Source organism: Lepisma saccharinum, chromosome 9 (genome assembly GCF_977018435.1).
Source record: "Lepisma saccharinum chromosome 9, izLepSacc3.1, whole genome shotgun sequence".
NCBI classification, from domain to species: domain Eukaryota; kingdom Metazoa; phylum Arthropoda; class Insecta; order Zygentoma; family Lepismatidae; genus Lepisma; species Lepisma saccharinum.
In genome coordinates, this window is record NC_139237.1 from 65,718,245 (window position 1) to 65,741,312 (window position 23,068).

Consider the following 23,068-nt stretch of genomic DNA (forward strand, 5'->3'; position numbering starts at 1 on the left):
AAAGAAAGATCATTAATTTTAGAATAAGCATTGAGGCTGCAATCGGAGATTTAACCTTTGCCTTTATCATACTGCGCCAATACTGTACTACTGAGCTACCAAGCTATCAAGCTAACTTCTGATCTCTCTATAAATTCTGTAACTTAAATCTGTGTGAAAGATTTTATGTTACTTCTCTTTAGCATTGTTTAGCAAATCTTGAAATCATTTTAATTCTTTCATGAAGGAAAATTGCATGTATCAAGTCAAAGGAAAACCAGACGTAATCTTTCAATATGGTGTTTACAAAAAAGAAGCGATTGCAGTTAACAAAACATTGTGTATAAGGTGCACAATATTTGATTGTCATCCTCTCAAAAGTTTGTTGCACCTGTAGACAATTTAATTGTGCATTTCTACATTTCTTTGTTGTTTTTGTTTTCTAGATATTTATGGAGGATTTTCTCGAAGCTGCATAGCAAAAACAATGGAAGACAGTGTGGAAAATGAGTACATTGTGACCGATGCAGATGGTTGTGCAACGGACCCGACAATATTCGGAGAGTGGGAGTATGATGCTGACAGCCAGGCACTACTTGCTAGCTTTAATGCCTTTAAATTCCCCAGCAGTGATAACATTAGATTCCAATGCAACATTCGAGTCTGCTTTGGAAAATGTCAACCGGTAAGTAATGCATGTAAAAGTTTGTTTAGAAAATTATCTCTTCTTTGTAGTTGTAAAAAAAAAAAACTGCAGATTATTTCATGCACTAAAGTGCAAAACTGAAATAGAAGTTTTATTATCAGTCAGCAAGTTTGAACGTGTTGTGTTTAGTAATCATTTTAGCTTCATTGCATCTCCTTCAAAAATCTCTCAGCATGTATGTAGTATTTATGTTTCTAAACTTGAAATTCAAACTTAAATGTCATTTGATCACATCACTCGTAGTACGAGGGGTGTTGGAAATACAATCCATTGAGCGATCATGAGAAGTATATTCAGTCTCATCACTGATGTTATCTATACCTTTCATGACCAGAACATGCTACTTATTTTATTTCATTTTATTTCATAAAGCAGTATGAAGAAACTTGCAGATTATATGTTTTCCTAGAGACATTGCATGAAGAACAAATAATAATAATTCGATTGTGTCATTTAGCACATTGCAAGCAAGTTGTGTATGAATAAGCGTAACGGAACACATTGGAAGTAAACTGACACATTCAGCTTCTCACTGTAATGTTTGGGAATTCCTTCATGATGTATTTGCATTGTCACTTACAGGTGAACTGCCGAGGTGCAAATGCATTTGGACGTAGGAAGCGAGAAGTTGACAGGAGAAACAGCACTGATGTCAATGTGCAAGAATCAATCTATGAAGGCCAGCTGAGGGAGGAGATTACAATCCAGTCCAATGCCATACTTACGATTGAGAGGAGAGAGGAGAGATTTGTTGATCCAACAGAAGGTGAGACTTTTTGCAGAATTATCAAGCCCTCATTGATTTTGCCGAAGAAGTCATTAGAAAATAGTGTTAAACTGTCTACGTATAAAGTAGTATTATTTTTAAAATTAATATATCACTAGTGTTTACTGTTGTTCAAATCAGCATCCTATTTTTTTTTTTTCAGTTCCTTCAAACTGTTTACCGTAGGTTACATGTAATAAGTTATAATTGCAAGTCGGGAACTAAAAGTTACTTTTCTTGTCTTCAAATGTTTCAGTCAATGTTTCTTGATGATATTTTCCATGTTGTAAAACCTAGCATAGATTTTAGTTGGGAGGGATTTCCATGCACATTGAGATGGGTGCAAATATCCTTTACTGCTGATGCACCCATATAAATTTTAAACAAACAGATTCAGGCAATAAAGATTAAGTTGTGTGCATCATAAATATTTTGATAGATATGATATGAACAATATTTTATATAAAAACTAACCACTGTTATTCAAATGAGCATCTTTAAAAATTCCTTATTGCTTTTCCTTGTGTTCTCAATTTTGTAGGTTAGATTTGGCAGGTAGGCTAACAACATGTTGTTTTTTTTCTTTCAGCCCCAACCACAACTGGCGCAGAAGACATCTGTGTCTCAATGATCGGCTTCATCATTGCTCTCATCATCACGGCCCTGCTTGCTCTTGTAGCTGTTGCGGTGGCCGTGTCATGTTGGCTGATGGCGTACAGAAGACAGCCGAAGACATCCGGGCCTTTGCCTCATCCTCCAGAATTCCCCAATCCATTATTTACAACTCCAGAACCTCTAGCGGAACCATCTCCTGATTATTTATCGTGAGGCGGTACTCGCAAATGAAATCACTTGACTGAAATGAGAACTTTTGTTTGCGACTCGCAAGGAAGTGTGTGTTATCCCCTGCTGTTATTTAATTCCACCAATATAAACTGAGTCAATGGAAAGGGGGAGCCTCTTGCGAGAAACGACAAGAAAAATACCAAACATGACCTGAGTGACTGTTGTTGCAGTGCTGTTAAATGTATTTTTTAATAGAAGTGGACTTCGTTTCTGAGCGACGTATTTTATTAGCTCGGTGATGTTTTTTTTAATGGTATGTTTGAAAGTGCGGAGTTTGAAAAACCATCCGGGAGCTTACATAAATTATGACGTAGATGTAGATAATATTATTATGGTGATGCTGTGTGTCTCCTGGATGAGTTTTTCAACAACACTGTCTCCTCCAGTGGCTCTTAATTGTTATTAATGCTAAACGGGGATTTTTAAACAAATGGTGGTGGCTTTTTCTATGTTTAACACTGTGATCAATACTTATAAAACAGCTCAGCTTAATCTTGAGTTGTGGTGTGGCCAAAGTATGAATTTTGTACATAAAAATGTTCCTAAAGACGTCAAAAGCTATGCATAGGATTTTTTTTTACCATAAAACAATGAAGTAAAGTTTATATTCTGTGCTGTTTTTCTCCTAAAATTTCCTCATAAATATATTAGCCATTGGAGGACATGGAATATATTTTTTTGAATATGTAAAAATAGAGTGAAAGAAAGATTAGAGTGCAAGTGTAATATGTATGGGAAGAAAGAGATACATTGTCATATATGTACACACGTTAAAGTGTCAAGTGTGATTGGTGACGTTCGGCTTGTTGTTTACACAAAAAAAGTTACATTTTTTTAAAACGAAAGTTGCATTCATGTTCACAGAACCTCACCATTCATCTTGGCAGTTTATTTTGTATTTTTTAGAAGTATTGAGGATTAAGTTCTGCTGCTTGTTTCCTTCATCCCACACTAGAGGGTGTTGCAGGTTACAACACTCCTACCTGTCAGTCCTTATTAAAAAAAAAAAGGCCTCGTGTGTTATTTTTTTCTAATTCCATGCACACAATAAGATAAACGGCCGAAAATTTTAACCAAGCAGCTACATTAGCTAATAAAATGTTCGCAGTCATATTATTAACTTATTTAAATATTGTATTATATAATTTTAAAAAGACTTCTCTTTTTTTTTACTTAAAAATGACAACTACCAAGGAAAGCTTTGAAATGTACTTTTTGTGTTTTTCTGTAAAATGGATGCAAGGCATTAATGGGTGTTCTTTATTGTTAAATAGTTACCAACATTTTTTTAGAAAGGTTTCTAATATCAGTACATTTTAGGAGCATAAGTCTTATTCAGCTAAGATTTGTTATAGAAAGAAAGTGATGGTATGAAAATGTACTCCTGTTAGTTACTTTGTTGGGGGAAATATTTTGTTTCATGAGGCTTTGGCTGTTAGTTTTTGTATCAAAGAGAAAACTGTTCCTATTATGTAGCTTTTCGCTGGCTTTAATGGTAGTTGTGTTGATCGCCACAGGCGTATGGTTTTCCGACTGAAGCTTATCTTTGTATTGGGTGATATGTAAAGGTATGCCTTGCTCCAGTGATAAATTGAATAATAAAGCTTTGTTTTTTCATCGACTGCTGTTAACAGATTTAGCTATAACATATGTAACAGATGATGTGTAACAATATGTAAAAGGGCTGAAAAATAATTTGTTGTTCTGTACATCAATAAAGTTTTTTGAGTGTGATTATTAATATAAAAAAATAATGTTTTTGTTTCATTAATAAAACTTCATTTTTGTTTTCTCCGTACAATTGTTCACAAAGTTCGTCATGTCGGTGAAGTATCATCATTGCAGCAACACACACACCACATCTTTTCTCATTAGTGAACAAAGTTTACTTGTTCTTGGCACTATACGGGATTGGTAACATGTCTGCAATCCATTGCTTCATTCTCTGCAATCCAGCTTACGTGTTCCAATTTTCCCTGTTGTTTAATGTTGCCTGATTATGTTGGGCGAACTTGTGTACATATCCATGTGGATGAGTCTTCAATAGTTTGAGCCCGACCCTGTGGCCGAGTGGTTAGCACATCGTGCTGCGACGCCAAGGGTCCCAGGTTTGAATCCCGGTTGGGCTTGGTTGTTTGTGAATGTCCATTCATCAATTTCATCACTCATCCCCATCTTCGCAAATTAGCCAAGAGGCACAAAACGCGAAGTAAAATAAACTAAATCAATCAATCAATTCAATAGTTTGATCGAGCAATTCTGTTGAAGGGGTACAGTCCCTTCCCCATATTGCTAGAGGAGATTCATATATTTAATCTGCTGTTCGAGTGGTGTTGTGATATCCAGCAAACGTATCACACGAAAATTCCTCCACAGGTGACCCAGTGCCACCGTTGTATTTTTGAATGAGGTTCTCGTGTGTGTCCACATCAGAACTGGTTCCTCCATCATTGGATGCTGAGTGAGTTCTGTTTCGCCCTTCCATTCACCTCGAAGTAGTATTTGCCAATGTTTCAAATCGCGTACTTTATGTTGCTTGTTTTCACTTCGCGATATGAAGAAAAATTTCGACATGCCACTAACCTGTACTTTCTGGCTTGCTATTGGTCCTTGGCAAAAAGGATGATGATGATGGTGTATCTTCTTTAGAACTTGATGGTTGATCTGAACGTGGACATTTGTTGGCTGATTCCTGCCACTTACCCTGTTGTAGATTGACTCTCTCACCGAACCACTGCTTTGGATTGCGATGGTAATCCAGAGGCATATGGAGCGTGACTGAAGTTAAATGAAATGTATATATGTATAAATACAATCTAATTTTCTCTTATCATTGACCTTTTGGTTCTGGTCATAATATATGGGCAGCGATCCAAAGTGACTAAACTGAGTGATGCTCAGTTGCATGCTGGATACCATCCTAAAATGCAAATCGTGCTTAAGGACCAGATTTATTTGGCGAAAAAACAGGATGTTAATAGCAGAAATACTATGCAGTGTCATAAGGGGTTAGGGAAGCCTGCTTGCCCTATTAAATAGTGATAAGCAGGTGTTGATCATCCTGATTGTGTCTGGAGATCCATGGAGGTCAGTGATGAAAGGCATGTGGTATTTGTTCAGTAACTAACCAACTGGCAATAAAACAATAAAATGTTAATTACATATTTGAATTAATAATATTTTAATTATACAAGGGGCCACAAAAGTCATCACCTGATTTTCTTAGCCTATAGCTTGGGTTTTAAATTAAACAAAGTAGGTTTTTGTGTTAAACTTTTGTTGATACTTGTAAGTTTTATGTCCTCAATTTTTAAAGATAACGTCCAATAAATGACCACCATTCGAATTGATGCAAATTTGGGCTCCTTTTATTGGGTTTTCCATGGTGTTGGAAAGAATCTGCAGGGAAATGTTTTCAATTACATGCTGAATATTGTCCTTTAGTTGCTGTAACGTCTCTGGCTTATTCACATAAACCAATGATGTGAAATATCACAAAAGGAAGCAAGACGTCAAATGGTTTGTGGTGTAGGCACTGGACGATTGGGAAAATGTTATCTAAATTATCGTTGTGTCAAGATTACAGATAGATTATTCCTTAAAAATATTGTCACAATTTTTCCACGTTCTTGTGGGATATACTTATTCATTTTCGCACACAATAAAATTTCGTGAGTATCTTCTATTTAATTGACAAAACACTACTGTATAAACAACAAGATGTCAAAATAAAGGTCAGTTCAAATAGGATGATGACTTTTGCACCACCTTTTAATATAGTTATTTTAATATTAACATTATTGTTGTTACTATTACAATACCAATAACCCATGGTGCAACAGTCTTGAGGGCCAGTGCCTACCTACCTCCCATCTGTCAAGGTGGGAGATCATCCAACCAATTAAGGGGTGACGTGAGGTCAGTCATTGTAAGTTTCCATGAGCGTGTTATGCTACTCACTTGTAGATCCTCAATTTCCTCATGATGGTGGGTGGCCATAGGTCCCATACACAGGCCGAAATCTCAGGAGAAAAGTTCTTACATTTGCCAGAGCCCAAAGCATGGTGCCTCAGACTGCACGGGCATGGTGCGGGACGGGTTGCTATTATTATTTCTGGTTCACTTAGCCCCCCCTCCCCCAAAGAAAAACCCTTCTAGATTCGTGCCCGACAGTGTCATTCTCATACATGCTGTGGCAGAAAGGACACCCAATATTGCAAGCTATATCTGTTAAGAGCAGACTTCTGCATTTAATTTAAAGCTACTAATTAGCAAGCAAGCAAACCATATTGTGCACATCGTTGCTTGTGCTCCGGCCTTCAGTGGGAACATTCCATCATGCTTCAAAAGAATGAACGATGGAACAAGTATGAACATGCTCTATGGAAATTTTAATAGCTGGAAAGAAGCAACCAACCATCCCTCCATTTTCATCAATGCAATTTGTGTTTGAAAAGAAACATCAATACTTGTATACAAGATCTCATTTTCTATTCATAATTGCATTTCAGCAATTCAGATATTTTACATGCCCAGGAAATCCCTAGAGGAACAGGCAAGTGGCAGAAAAGCGACGTAAAATAACTAAATATGCGTACACAATTGGGATAACTTTGATTAATGATTCCACATTCTGTGAAAATCTTTCCTAATTATGTACAGTTTGGTTGCCAGAAATCACCTAATCTAATGCCTTTTGGTTTCACAGAGTATACAGGCCCTTAGCCAGGCAGGTACCAGGGGGGAGGGCTCAGCCCCCTTGACTTTAGGTCATTAGGTAAAACTATTTTTTGTATAATTTGTTTGCAGTGAAAAGTGAAAATGCAAACAGCAGCTATTACATTCATTCATCTTGTTTATGAGCCAAAGTCTAGGTAGAAGATTCTCTAGACTTTAGAAAGTTCTTTTTTAAGGGAACTTCTTTATCTGTACCTTCGCTGCCCCTTCCACATCTGCGTCAAAGGTCAACAGCTCCCAATTTTTTGGGAACGAAGGGGAGTTTTATTGCTTCGGGCAGGGGTGGAATGTATTGTATGCACTATGATTGAATATTGTTTATTTTTTCTTGTATGATATAAATATCTGTGTATATCAAAAGTAGTATGGAAAGAGATGTTTTAGAAGATATAGGAAAAACTAGTATTTGCATGATATTTCTAAATTTTATGTTTTACATTAACTTGATTACCCCTCTCTCACACACACACACACGTAATTTACCTTCATTTAATACTGTTAAACTTTCGAAACTGGACTCTGTCTACAAAGCTCCCCCTGACAACCCGTGAGCCCCCCTGGAGATTAATTCTAGCTACGGGCCTGAGAGTATATTCGAAATGTTCCCGTGGGGGAGTACGGTGTATAAGGTAGATTTAGTGCCAAAATTACCATAAATTTGGCTTTTGCAAACGATATGTGCAGTTCATCCTCGCTGAACGCCTTTGGTTTACTACCTTTAAATGAACGATATCTGGGTCATTTCCCACTTGACGGAAATTTCTGCTGTGTTCTCGGAAAACAAATCTCAATGGTTTTCTACGGAATATCTTGAGTATGTTTAATATATAGCAGCAGAGGAACTACAAGTGAAGAAACCTTCAGTATTATATTTAATGTGGTACGGAATGTGTTTAGCTTAACGTGGTGGCTGTAAACATAACTTTTCATTCCTCCTGAATTGTTATTTAGCGTCGCTTTTCTGTCACTTCGCTAATCGCGACGATGTGTTCGTAAAGAACACCCATACCCACCGGGATTCGAACGCGTATATGCCAACTTCTGTGGCGGAGTGGTTACCACAGTGCGATACAATGATACGGGTCCCGGATTCGAATCCCGGTATGAGCATGGTTGATAAGTATATTATGATTTAATTTTAGCATTTGGTTTGTAAGTCTCTCGAGGGGGGGGGGGCGGACCCCATGGGCCCTCGCCCTAAGTATATCCTTGGTAGATCTTTCTCTCTCTCTCATTCATTGACTCTACTCCTATCTCTCCATTCATGTTCCTTATTTCTATCGCTCTATTCCTCTGCGTGTAAATTTTAGTGTGTGTTTTGTTAGAATCCACATTTTCTAACTATTGATCTAATTTTCTCTATTAGCCTATTTTCTTCCTACTGGCCCTTCACCTAATTTAGAGCCACCAGCCGCTGCTGTATTCGTGTTCTACTCTACTTCCAGAGATCGATGCATAAATCTCGGTCCGAGGTGCAGAGAAATGCACAAAAGCGACAGGTGGCACGGTGGTTTCACATCGAACTGTAGAAAAGCAGTCACTGCGCATGCGCGATTAGCGGCATTTTCGAGCAACACGAACACACACAATGCATTTTGCCAGCTCGGTGACAGAACACGTTTAATGGTCAAGTTTCGATATCGCCCCCGAAGTTCTCGGGTTCGAGTTTCGGCCTTGGCATCGGTTAATACCAATGATAATATATACTATCAATGTCATTGGTTAATACTTGTAAACAATAGATGAAGAGGAAAAGTGAAAGTTCCCTGTCCGTCAGTAGGCTCCAGGTGTCAGGCACTCGGAGTGACAGATTTATCGCATGTTTCATCTTTCGTTTGGTAGTTCTCAATGCTCAAAGTGATATGCATAACACAGAAGAAGATTGGATTTCCTAGAATCCAGAAGATAAGCTTCTAGGGGAAGAATTATTTCGTATTGCTGTCAGTCTTGTGCTGTGAGTGAAGTATCTCTTGTTTCTGTGGCCTTGTAATTGTTGCCCTTGTGTAGTATAGTATGCCACCACCAGCATCCAGGGACGTCGGAACTTATTTTGGAGGGGGGGGGGGCAGGTTTTCAAATCTATGAACCAATTTTTACAATCTCATCCCCCCTATCTATATTGAAAAGTGATACCGTAAAATATATATATATATTACATAAACAATAAATATATACTTATTAAATATATGAACAGTGACGAAGCATCATAAGAGATAAGAGAAGGCCCGGAGACCTCTATTACGGAATATTTTATTACTTATAATTCCATTAAACGGCGCTTAATACATGAAAACTGAAATTTTAGGTCTTACGATAATTACCGCAAATTTCCACCCCTGCCTGGTACTCGATCTTCGCATGCAGTGAAGCATGATGGTATTGAGGCATTCCTTTAATAAGCTTCAGCCTTCTAGGTAAAAAGGTGAAGGTGGGAAAAACATTGAGACGACGCGGTGGTCTAGTGGGTAGGGTGTCTGGCTGCCACGCGGAGACTCGGGTTCGATTTCTATGGTGGATGATCTAAGGTCGGAATTTTTCCAGATTTATTCCCGCAAAAAGCGGCTCCCGGGCTCACCCAGCCTAAAATGAATGGCTATCTGGGGGCAACCCTGGAGGGTAAATGCGGCCGGAGCATGGTGCTGATCACACCATCTCCAAAATGTCCGAGATCGAAAATGTGTGGGCTCTACCCCCACATCCCTTAAATATGCCTACATGGCACGGTGCTATTAGCACGGTTTAAGAAACAAAATCACATGTGAACATAAGAATGAATGTTGTTACCTCTCTCTGAGGTCTAAGCCATCAGCCCTAAACATGACGTTTAAAATAAAACAGTAAACTTTTAATAAATCTAAATGGCCAAGAAATTAAAGTTCCGCCTCTACCCACAAGTGCTTTCAGTATTGCCTGATGTTAAGAAGCCACAGAGGAGGGACAACATTGTCTTTTTGCTCCCCTCCTCCCAGTCACACCCTAAAAAATGAGACTACATATATTTCAACTTATGTTGGTTATGAAGAATATTTTGAAAAATATTGTTGCACTTAGATTTGTGAACGTGCATTCAAGTTTCCGTCAACAACAAGAAGCACGTGACTGTGACATAGCAGTCAGGTCTGCAAATCAAGAATCCCCGTAGAAATTCGCTGCTTCTGTTTCCAGTTTTTCTTTGAAGTCTGCGAGGTTATGTACCCACAAGTGCGCTCGCGTATAACAATGCACCGGGGCACTTTCCGAACACAAGCTTTCTTTACAGACCCCTTGCTGTCAAGAAGGTTATCGGCCATGAGAAAAGTTGTAAGTTCTTGGAAATTCAAGCCTAAAAATCTCCCCTTCTCTTTTCAAATTTAGACTTCGTCAGACGACCCGGTCATTGTTCAGAGTAGAAAAACTGCAGAAGGCGTGTTTCGGCATTTCTTCTGTAAATTGTAGTGATGAGTTTGGATTTCCTTCCACCCCAAACGATATAACTGTGCATATATGGTTTATATACATTTAAATCATTTGCAGAAAGTATACAGACTGCAAGATCGCGCATCAGTGCACTGCAATTAGTCGCCTGATATACAGAGTGATCAAAAAGTCACGCAACCCATGTAACATTTGTTTTTTTATTGTGTTGCAGGTGACTGGTGGTGCTAGTTGAGGCAGGAAGCAGTGTAGAGGTCCACAGCAGGATGGTGTACTCACTTGAGGAACGGATCTTCATTCTGGAACAGTACATATGGAGTTTGAGTTACGGAACCACCGCGGCATGCTTCGCCGAGGCGTATCTTGAAATGACACCTCCGAAGAAATCAACAATTAAACGTCTGTATGATAAGTTCAAGATTACAGGGAGTGTGGTTGATGCACCCCGAATTGGTAGACCGAAAGTTCTCACAGAAGACAAATTACGGATATCAGTGCAGCAATTGCCATAAGTCCGCATAAGTCCCTGCGCAGGTTATCTGGCCAGAGCGGTGTGTCTTATGGCATAGCTCATACCGCTTTACGAAGAGCGTTGCAAATGTTTCCGTACAAAATAAGAGTTGTGCAGGAGTTAAGGGATGGTGATTTTGTGATGCGTGTTGGTTTATGGAACACGTGACGCCTGATGGGGAGGAATTGGACGACTGGTATTGGTCTGACGAGGCATGGTTTAATCTCGACGGGTACGTGAATTCACAAAATTCCCGTTATTGGTCGACTGACAATCCACATTTACTGCATGAGTCTCCCCTTCCCGCCCAAAAGCTCGGCGTGAGGTGTGCTATGTCTCGAAAGAGAATTTTTATTCTCTTTTTCGAAACAACAATAAACAGTAAACGTTATCTTCGGCTGGTCACGCAATTCTTTGACTCTGACTGACGAGGAAAAGGACAGAACATGGTTTCAGCAGAACAGTGCAACAGCCCATACCTCTCGTGTGAGCATGGACTATCTTGAATCTGTGTTACCTGGGCGCATCATTACGAAGCCACTATGGCCGCCCAGGTCTCCCGATCTCACTCCGCCGGACCTTTTCCTCTGGGGATTTCTGAAGTCTGCGGCCTACGTAACGCATCCACACACTTTGGATGAACTGAAGACGAATATTCAACGTACTGTGGACAACATTTCATGTGATACACTCCAGAGGGTCTTCAGGAACATGATCAAAAGGGTGCACACGTGTGAGAAACTGAATGGTGGCCATTTCCAACATCTTTTATAGTCCCTCCATGGGTTGCGTGACTTTTTGATCACTCTGTAGAATCAAGAGATTGGTAAGTTTTACTTCTCTCCATAATTTTTTTACTGATTTATATTTTCTGTGTGAAAGGACATAAAAAGACGTGACTAGAGACAGACAAGTATCGTTCCGATACACCATCAGTTCTCTGCCCTTTCGGGTTTTAATGCTGAAAACTTTGGATTGTATGAACCATCTCCTCTCGTGGGAAGGAGGGGAACTTTTATTTCTTGGCCATTTAGATTTATTAAAAGTTTACTGTTTTATTTTAAACGTCATGTTTAGGATTGATGGCTTAGACCTCAGAGAGAGGTAACGACATTCATTTTTATGTTCACATGTGATTTTGTTTTTTAAACCGTGCTAATAGCACCGTGCCATGTAGGCATATTTAAGGGATGTTGGGGTAGAGCCAACAAATTTTCGATCTCGGACATTTTGGAGATGGTGTGATCAGCACCATGCTCCGGCCGCATTTACCCTCCAGGTTTGCCCCCAGATAGCCATTCATTTTAGGCTGGGTGAGCCCGGGAGCCGCTTTTTGCGGGAATAAATCTGGAAAAATTCCAACCTTAGATCACCCACCATGGAAATCGAACGAGAGTCTCCGCGTGGCAGTCAGACACCCTACCCACTAGACCACCGCGTCGTCTCGAATTTTTTCCCACCTTCACCTTTTTACCTAAAAGGCTCAAGCTCCACCTGGCCCCCTGGTTCGGAGCCCTTGCATCCATGGAATGTAGTTGCAGATGGAAAAGACGAGATTTAAAATTAGGCTGCTCTCTGCCCCCTTCCCATCGGGGTACGCGGGGTTTATTGTTTCACACCGACCGCGCCTGCCCGTAAAATCGAAGCGGCGAATTTCTAAACGGATAATTCCACCTTACACTTGATTCTCGGAGACGTGGCTGCGATTCTTATCTGCACATGGATCATTCTCTCACGTACTTCTTGCTGGTATCGAAACTTGAGTCCATGTTCATTTAACTAAGCCTCGCGTCAAGTTAAGTTTGCAGCAGGTTTTATGTATTAATCCGCGCGAGAACGGAGCTCAGTATCATCCGTGCCAGTCTTGCCTGAACCGTAAGGAGATATATGTATTTAAAACAGCTTGTTTGACTTTGAAGAGCTTTTTACTACGGATGATGCTCAAAATAACACTCGGGCAAAGCCGGGCACTGAACAGGAGACCTCGATTCAGCCATTCTTGCCGCTGTATAGCGCGATTAGCAATGAATCACGATAAATATAGGATTAAAATAGTGGGATGTGCAACACTGGTGTCCCTAATTCCACGCGCTCTGCAACGTATTCAGTCTCGCTCGACTCGCTCTTCAGCTTGAGTGACTCTTCCGCGCAATAGACATCCCAGTCGGCGAATCTGCGGATCCAAGTTCGTCTGCACATTGATTGCAACCGATCAAGTCCATACGTGCTAATGGATGTATCATTTTGTCTGTATATTACACATTAAATAACTGTTTTCTTGCAAGTGTGCAGTTGTGTCGGTAAGGAACCCGTCTCAGCGGAACTATATTCTGCGCGCTCGTTTGGATCTACATATGCGAAAACCTGCTGCAAAATTAACCTGACGCGAGGCTTAGTGCAAAAATATTTTTCCAATTTTTTCAAAACGAAGCACAAGTTTGAAAAAATATAGTCTCATTTTTAGCACACGACCGGGGGCGCAAAAAGACTATTTTGCCCCCCTCGATGATGAGTGCCCCCCGGTTCCGACGTCCCTGCCAGCATCCGATAGTTTTCTTAGCTTGAATGCCAGATTCAAATGAAAAAGAACATTCTGCAATATTTCAGTGTTATTACGAAATAACACAACAGTACCACGAAACTAAAGGTTACAACCGCGAGAAAAGCGCACAGAAGATATGGGAAATCATGTAATCGTTTCTATGTGATTTCATTTATTTAAATTAATCATCATTAATAAATGGAGAATATTTCCGGTTAGAATTCGCTTATTTATGAGTTACCATTATTCAGTATTTCCGTAAATTTATAAGAAACATTATATTTTGGTGTTTTTTCGTTTAAAATGTAAATGAGAACCTAATTTCCTGAAATGACAGAGCTTGTATTTATAAATTTTCTTTGGATGCAAAGCTGATAATAATAAATAACAGTTGTTTGTTTGAATTGTTGTTTTAGTCCACTTTATGCACAGATAGGCTAATCGGGACTGGACCTACAGTTTTAGGTGGGATCCCAGTCTCTGTGTAATGTACGTATCTCTACCGGGTATTGAACCCAACCCGGGACCCAGTGGCGTAGGACCGCCCCGCAATGCGGGGCGGCCCCGAGCTGTAGGGGCCCAGCTATAGTATTCTCTCTCTGTGCTCCTGAAATTTTATATAATCCCAGAAATTCAGCAGATAGTGTTGCTTATTTAAAAAATGGATTTACGAAATAGATATTTGGTTCCCAGTAACGTCTGCGATAATAAGCAGTGGCGAATATCTCAGGCAGAAGGGGGCCAGGGCAACTTGACATTATGGGTTTCCTCCGAAATTCAGAAACTAGGAAACTTCTCTCATCTCATATATACCTTTATAGCTACGTAGTTTTCGTAAACTTAGTGTAGTGTAGTACAGTTGTGAATCGAGTAGAAAGATTCAGTTGCTCAACCGGTCGATGCCCTATTGTTACACAATACCTAAACAAACAAGCTTGATAATTCATTACTTTTTTCTTTACCAGATATATAAAATGTAACTTCTCACCAAATATTTTCAAGAGGCGGCCTCAAGCCTCAATATGAGATTGAAATAAGATCTAAGATAAATTTCCCACATTGTTCACACCTGTTACGTTTTACTTCAAAGGGGCCCAAAAACTGAGGAGGTGGAGCCCAGGAGCCCTTTGTCCTTAGGTCCAGTAGCCGCAATTCCGCCACGCAGGGTATACAACGTATTCAGTGCTCGAAGTGCTCCAATTCCTCCAATCGGCATTTCATTGAGTGACAAATTTTCAGTGAATAAAATTCAGTCGCTGCTTAATTTTCTATCTCAAGACTCGAGTCCGCTGCTATTTCTTCGCAGCATATTGCAATTTACCTTTTGTAAATCACCATCGACAATCTAGAGGCCCAGTTCAAGCCCCGTAACTGAAATTAGGCCTATAAGTTTGCTCGAGTAGTATATAACTCACTATTAGTTTAGAAGCGTAATGTGAGTGGCTCTTAAGTTGAATCATGGCTTGGCATAGCCAGAGGATGACTCTTTGGGCAGAAAGCGCATCCACTTCTAAATCCAAAAAAGGAGTGTTTACTACCCTTTAAAAAATTTCCCCAAACAGTATTTTTTTTTTTAAATATATGTGTATTATGTGTAACCTACATCTTCAGAAAAAAAAAAAAACGTTTCGAACAAAAAATGCAAAGGATCACGAACAAAATAGTTGGCTGTGTGAATCCTCCACCCTCCTTAAAAAAAAAAAAAGAATCCTGGCTGTGCCACCGCATTGAAGTAAGAGAAAATATGTCTAATTTCTTCATCCAGTTATTATCGCCCGACCCTGTGGCCGAGTGGTTAGCACATCGCGCTGCGACGCGAAGGGTCCCGGGTTCGAATCCCGGTCGGGCTTGGTTGTTTGTGAATGTCCTTTCATCAATTTCATCATTTCATCACTCATCCCCATCTTCGCAAATTAGCCAAGAGGCACAAAACGCGAAGTAAAATAAAATAAATCAAATCAAATCAAATTCATCCAGTTATTTATCAAAGATTCAGACCACCCCTGATTTAGTTTCGACAAACTACTAAACTGATATATAGCCTAAGTCGATGACAAAAAATGGGAAGGCAGGTATAAAGTTAATTCATCTTACAACTGCGGAGGAGGGGGGAATTTTCTAACTATTGTGCGTCCGTTCCACTCTGGCATCATCTCGATATATTCTTTTTACTCAGGGGCCCCCCACTATTTTACTTGCAGGGGGCTCCATAGAACTGCGCTACGCCACTGTCGGAACCCCTTGATTACAAGGCGTTTAATATACATTTATTATTATTATGATTATTACTAGTAGCAGTAGTAGTAGCAGTCGTGTCGATTCATTTGTTGCCATTCTGTCCATTGAATGAAACCAACACTGAGTGCCCTTCATCAATTTCACCTAATCATCACTCATCTGCTATCTCCATCGTCACGATTGGCTAAAGGTGGAAGAAAAGAGACGTAAAATAATCATAAATACAATACCAAAGCATTTTGCTCGCGAGACAAACTTCCCTACGAGGAAAACCCCATTCAACAGAGGAAGTCCAAGGGCTCGTTGCCACTCGGTGTGGCAGGCTGAAAACAAAGCCTGGAACAAAGTTAATGAATGTGCCGCTTGGTGGCAGCACATTTCGTTTCGCCTCTTTATCTTTGCTGTGGTGTCGCGTGATTGGACTCACTGTGGGTGAAACTGCCTCACAAAGGTTGGAACTTGTCAGTTCAGTTCAACGAGGGAAGGGTGATTGTAACGTATTTGTACGTGTTGTGTGCCGCTCGCGAAAGTGCGTTTATCAATACGATTTTTGGCAGTGCTGTCGTTGAGCTTTGTTTCAGGAACGTGCAGTGTTTGCACTTTTTAATGTAAGCGATGGAAATGGATGGTGCCGACAACGAAAATGGATCGAAGCATCGCGAAAGAGTGAAGATGACTTCGAAAGGGGAAAGAACCCAGCTGGCGAACAGTAAGCCACCTTTCGCCATGACAGTGACAAGAGCAGACGACGAGGAAGCGACGGAAGGTGACGAAAGCACGCCGTTGAATCCTGCAAACATGCAGATCGTAGTTTCGCCCGCGGTAGCGAACGGGAAAACAAGAAACGGAAATGCGGTGCCCGTAAACAACAACTGTAACAATGTCACGAAGAGAGCACAGAACGGAAACGTACCGAAGTTCGTCGTCGGGGCAGCGGACGAGGATTGTGCACGGAGTGATTCCGGTGTTTGCTTCCAGAATGGCGAGGACTCCCGGAGGAACGTCACGGGACCTAATCAAATTCCGGCACCGCCCGCGTCATCTATTTCCACCCCCACGTACTACCCCTTCCCTAACCATCTCTACACCCACCCTTCCACCCAGCTGACTGTCACCAGCTTGAGGTCGTTGCGGTATGCAAATTCTTTCGCGGGAACGGACGACGGTCAGATTGGAGTTGGTGACCCTCTGTTGTCGCCGACTTGGAATGCCTTTGCCTTCTCCGACCCCTCGGCTCAGCTGACCGTGCAGTCCATCGCTTCCATCGGGATGGGGTCCACTGACGGCAGGAAGCTGTACCTGAGGCGAGTTCCAACCACCGCATCGGAGCTTATGAACTTCGTGAATCCAACGATGTGAGTACCGCAATTATTATTTTTGCACTTTTCATTGTCCTGAATTCAAATTATTTTGCATGCATTTTTTTTCATGTAGGTTCTTATTTTATTACAAACTTGTCAATTTTGCCTCACCCCCACCGGCCTGCCCAGGGTTTTCGAAAGGGTTCCTGTCGTTAGCGTTGTTTTTTTAGGTATATTGGGCCAAAGGCGGGTTATGACCCCCACCGACCCTCCTTTCCGAGACAGCTGAAGCCAACAATAAATCATCAATGAACAAAAGTGATTTGTGATCGTTCCCTTTTACTTCTAACCGCTGCCACACATCCATTTTTTTTCTTACACATTCTAATCTACCCTTTCATATTTTTCTTACTAGAATTTCTCCTCTCTGTCTTAGAATCAATTATTGTCTTCTCTTTATGCCTGTTCTCTTCCGTTTGGTTTTTCTTCTTTACTCTTTCTCTCTAGCTTATTTTGTTCTCTTGACTTCTTTTTCTTCTCATTATCCCTCTTCCTCTCTCAATTATTTTATTTATTTATACCCCCCCTTCTCCGCTTCATATCTATATTATGATAGATAAACTGTGATTATGATGACACACAGCTTTCAGTATAGGTATATTGCACTTCAGAACTCAAAATTTTGATTTTGACCTAAATTAGAAAAAAATGAGTGGCGGCCCCCACCTCCCTGTGCATTCGCATCGTACACCGTCACCTATCAACAAGGTCAAGTTTACCGACAGAATTCACACCTGTCAACAGATGACGCTATGCTGTGGTGGCTGCCGTGCTAAAATATGTATTTCTGATTAGCTGACTAATTATTCTTTGTCGGCCGTATGAACGAAAGCAATGCAAACAAATACACCCAGCTTCGGGGATATTCTATTGGTTCGGATGGCATCAGTGTCAATCTAATTGAACCGAAACATTAGCCCAACATAATCAGATATAAACGCTCTTATCTTGACTGACTTTCGTACATATTGCATTGAAAAATACATTTGCTGTAAACAGTTCCATATTTTTAGTTATTGCTTTGAAGACACTGTTCCAGATTAGCTCCTGATGGTGGCATACAATTATGATTTTGATTCCCATTAAAAAAAAAATTATAAAAACTTATTCCCCAGCAGGAGCCGCGCCAGGGGGGGTGCGAATGGGTCCACACCCCTTTTTCAAAATCTACTTTCAATGAAAGCACTACTAAATTTTACAGTATTATATTGCGTTCGTTCTGAGAACTTATTAGAAGCCATGTTAGATTGAGCGTAGGTATTGAAGGTAGACCGCTTACAAAGACAAGCAATTGATGCTAATCTGAAAGAGAAGCAGCATTTACTTCCATGATTAGCAGCTATTGTCTTCCTTTCATCATTATTGTTGTTAAAAACCGTTTCTTCTTTTGTAAGACACAATATAAAGCTATCGAGTTTGATTGACTTTGTGTCCACCTTTGTTTAAGGCTAATCGGGACTGGACCTACAGTTTAAAGTGGGATTCAACCAAATCACCATGTGCCATAACCGAGTAACGAACCCGGGACCCCTTGATTACAAGGCGACGACGCTACCACTACGCCATCGGGGAGGCCCATTAGCTATCAGCCTTGAAGAAGCTTTCAAATTACAAAACACGTGGTTGTTATGGTCAAAGCAAGCAAAAGTAAAGCAAGTCTCCAGACCGGTCTAGTTAATTTCAGTTTCGATGGCGTCTGTTGTCCCTCTCCCCCCTTAAAATCCTCCAGGTTTAGCGAATTGTCGCTAAAGTTTGCAACTATGTAGCACAGACCTTTTCGAGTCCCCCTGGACATGCCTTGTATATGCTGCACTCTGATGCCGAATGTAAGAATTATTGTCGCTTTCATAAGTGTTCGCACAGCGAAGTGAACATCTTCGGGGTATTGTGGCCAACAGCCTCTTAGCTGTCAGCTCTATGCAACACGCACAGCAATTGTGTTCAATGCCTCCGTGGAACATTGTAGCAGTCAGTGTTACTAACTATCTAAAAATGTTATCAGACGTGAAAGAATTTGTGTCAGAGTAAATTGTGTGTATATACTCGTGTATATACTCGCACATCAAACATAGTATTTTTTCGAATAAATATACGTATGTGTGTGTGTGTGCATTTAAGGGGGTTCTAAAGCCATGCTAAAGCATAGACCCAAATTTCTAAGGGTAACCGTACAATTAATATAGATTCGGTAAGGAAGAAATTTTCCGATATAAAAGATTGTTTTATTCACTAGAACATGTGAACCTTATAATTTTGTTACGATTAAAGGGATTTAAGTAAATAACAGAAAATATAAGGTATCCGTCATGTTCAAACTGCTGCGTACAGATGGCGCTAAAGTGGTAGTTTTGTTAATACCGGTGCATTTTCTTTCTTTTATGACTAGTATGGAAGATTTCGTGGTGAAACAAAGATCACATGTTCTTCCCGCAAGCATCTTAAATACTATGTGAAAAAATGAAAACATTTCATACCTTCAGAGAGTAGTGCCTATCATTAAAACTTTTGAAGTGGCGTTTCGTCGCAATATACTCCGTGGTGCAGATTTAGCATACACTGTTGCCAATATTTCATTCCGTGTTGTCTAACGATATGATCAATGCAAGTTCTTGAAAGAGTGAAAATCAAACCAAGCTACCAGAGGATATCGAATTCCGTACAGATACGAGAACAAGGGAACAAATATTTCACGGAGGATGTTAAAAAGCTGAACAAGCTCGAAGGTAAGTCTTAAAATTTAATTGCTTGTTGCTTAATATTATCCATCAAAGGCAAAATGTTTGAAATATAGGCAAAATGTATAATTTATTTACATGTTGAAGAAATATCTTCTGATGTAATATCGGTGAGAATATCGCTTGACACTGCATGACTTTTTTAACTTCCAAACGAAGTTGATTATTCTTTGTAAATGTAAAATCAGAATAGAATGTTATATTTTACGTTAGGCATAATCCTAATAACTACCGTTTTGAGATCATTACTATAGCATAAAATATACGTAGCTTAATATGGATTATATCTGATATCATTAAATCAATATTGCATAAAATGCTCTATTTTCATTCCTGTAAGTGAATCTCCAAACCTACGAAACTCGTGCTATTCACATGTACAACATCGGAATGTTTATTACAAATCAGTAGTTTGTTTAAATGTTTTTTACTTTGTCCTTGTACATGGTTGAAACGAGTACTTTCTGACCTATTTTCTACAAGAGTTTGTCTCTTTTTATTTTTGAAGCAGCTCGCAAATATTCATATGTATTAAGTAGGTCAGGCTAAGTTAGGTTTGATTCGAATACATGTAATGTCAGATCCCTGAATGTTGCAAGTTTCGGACACAGTTCTGTTATCTTCCTATACAGAAACACGTCAGAAAACCGGTTTTTGTAAACTGTATGAAGCTCTTCTGTTTTCTTGTCCTTTTATAATTTAGGACGACTCATAATGACAGTGCATTTCGTCCAATAACTTGATGCTGTATAAATTTAAATTGTAAAAGTACACCCTAACAGTTATGAGACTAAAATCTTACCGTCTATCGAATACAAGTCTGTATGTTTACTGAGAATTTCAAAATGAGTACCGGTATAGATAAATGTTCCCATACTTGCAAGTACAAGGGCAATAATTTAATTGTGGATGACACAGAGCTTCATAGAAATCATAATTTGTCCTGATTATGCTACGTATTTTTGGTTCAATATCAGATTGGATTTCAGTAGCCGTTTGTACTAAATAGTTTACTTCAAATACCAGTGAGTTTGAAGCTTGACTAGTTTTTCTCTCAGACCTATGACTGATTGATTTTGCATGGATGCCTATTATTAACATTAAATGCAGATGAAAGTTTTTTTTAAGCTTTTTTGCTTCTTGGCTGGTCTACTATAATAATTCAATAAAAATATAGTAGGAACTGAATTTGCATTTCATAATGTATTTCTGTTATTTTACCTCCAACTTCTGCTCCTTGGAACAATGATGATGAATAATGATTTGATAAAATGGATGATTGGAACAAAGATAATGATTAAATACATACATGAAACCATGATTCGAACCTGGAGGAACCTCACTCCATATAGCTTTGCAATCATCACTCTACTATGAAAATATTTCTAACAATTATTTTGCCAATTTCTGTTTTAGGCTCATCATATTTAACATTCATTATAAAGTTAGATCATTGAAGTGAGCTCATATCGTGAACCAAACTGCCCTTTAATAACAGGACGATATCGTTAAGCATTATAGTGCAAATTGGATCCATTATTTTCAAATCCATTTACTCAACATCTGTAAGTTCCATTATTAACTCAACTTGTCTAAGGTTGTAACAATGTAATATCAATATTTTTTAAACATGTTTTGTAAGTTCATAGTCTCATATACGATGTTAAAACTATTTTTATTTGTTCCTTTTGCAGATGAGCATTTGAGAAACTAATCGAAGTGTCTTCTACCAATAGTAAAGAGCACTATTGAAATTTGTACAAAAGGACAATAGGTTTGACCGACAATGGCAGTTGCGTACCATGGCAGTTGGTGTATAACCTTCTACGGAATATACTGTAAATCAACAAAGTGGACTGTTTGAACTTTACATGGAAGAGTACATACATTTTTGCTTGCTAGCGTAGACACTTGATTGAATGGTGATGATTTACTAGAAATCAAGAGTCCAAAATATGCACAAGAAATTATGTTTCAAGCCTTAATAATATCTGATAGCAAGTGGTCATCAATTGTAAATTGTATATTAGGGGAAACAGGAGAAAAAGAAAACAGTGCCAGGGGTGTGACTTACTTGTCTTGTCTGTCAAGCATTGGTACGCATTCATTGATATTCTTGCAAGTTTAAATTTTTAGAAGTATTTTCAAAAATCGTAAGGAAATAAAATTCTTCCTGAATACGATGATGATTTGCAAAAAGCATATCTCTCAGACAGTGGCGGCAATTAGGGGGAGGGGCAGATGGCCCCCACTTTTACCCCAATACTATACAAAACCTCATCTACCAATGGAAATTAAAGTGTCCCTGCCCTGTCCCAGTTTTGGAACCCAATCGCCAACACTGGTCTCAGAGAACGCAATAATGTTTTGCAGGGTACGATAAAGAAAAATAATAAATATGCATTGAAACAACAACGTAAATATGATTTTATATATCCCGAAAATCTAGTTTTAGTAGTCCCTGTAAACAATTATTTTGTAAGCTATTTAACTTCTATTCTAATGGTATTTATTATTGTATTGTATCTTCCCTCGAAATACGTTCTTTAAATCTTCTTTATACACAGAAAGGCTAATTGGGACTGGACCTACAGTTTAAAGTGGGATCCAAACCACTATATACAGTCACTGGCAATAAAAATGGGACACCTATATTCTGAAATACCTGCATCCCTGCAATGCGTTATGTGTGTTGCCTAACAGAACTTGACATTACATCACTCATCGCCGTAGATTTAGACAACACACAAGACACATTGCAGAGAAGGGAGACTTTCAGGATCTAGTTGTCCCATTTTTATTTGACGACCACTGTACACTCACAGTCTATCGAACCTGGGACTCCTGTATTACAAGGCGATTACGTTACCACTTTGCCAAGGGGGAGGCTCAACTTCCCTCGCAATTCATACTAATATGTTGCTGAACTCGATGATATATCAGCAGTGTGTGAATAGTTGCTCTTTAAAAGTAACTCCGAGTTAATCACTTGAGAAAGTAATTCGCATATAATTACTGTTATTACTGTTCTTTAGAAAGTACTTGACATAGTTATTATTACAGTTACTTTACTCTAGATTTGTTTCATTTCGTAAGACGTTGTTCGGATCATGAGTTGCAAGCGCGATGTCCTTATCACCACCGATGACCACTAAATGCTAAGCATTAAGTTTCATGAAATTATAACTTATTTCTTACATTTCATGTACAAACATTGAGGCAATAAAATTCAC

General features: G+C 39.3%; 2 protein-coding genes across 2 annotated transcripts in view; both read left to right on the forward strand.

Annotated features, from left to right (window-relative positions):
• The window catches only part of dpy (fibrillin-like protein dumpy), a 474,963-nt gene extending 470,912 nt beyond the window's left edge, over window positions 1-4,051 (forward strand). Inside the window, exons 179-181 of the mRNA XM_083128311.1 lie at window positions 426-664; window positions 1,268-1,451; window positions 2,041-4,051. Coding sequence (XP_082984437.1) covers window positions 426-664; window positions 1,268-1,451; window positions 2,041-2,279 — 662 coding nt within the window. The 3' untranslated portion in view covers window positions 2,280-4,051. The remainder of the gene's footprint in view (window positions 1-425; window positions 665-1,267; window positions 1,452-2,040) is intronic.
• A 12,170-nt stretch (window positions 4,052-16,221) lies between these two features.
• ine (solute carrier family 6 member inebriated) overlaps window positions 16,222-23,068 on the forward strand; it is a 178,144-nt gene continuing 171,297 nt past the window's right edge. Inside the window, exon 1 of the mRNA XM_083128312.1 lies at window positions 16,222-17,094. Coding sequence (XP_082984438.1) covers window positions 16,355-17,094 — 740 coding nt within the window. The 5' untranslated portion in view covers window positions 16,222-16,354. The remainder of the gene's footprint in view (window positions 17,095-23,068) is intronic.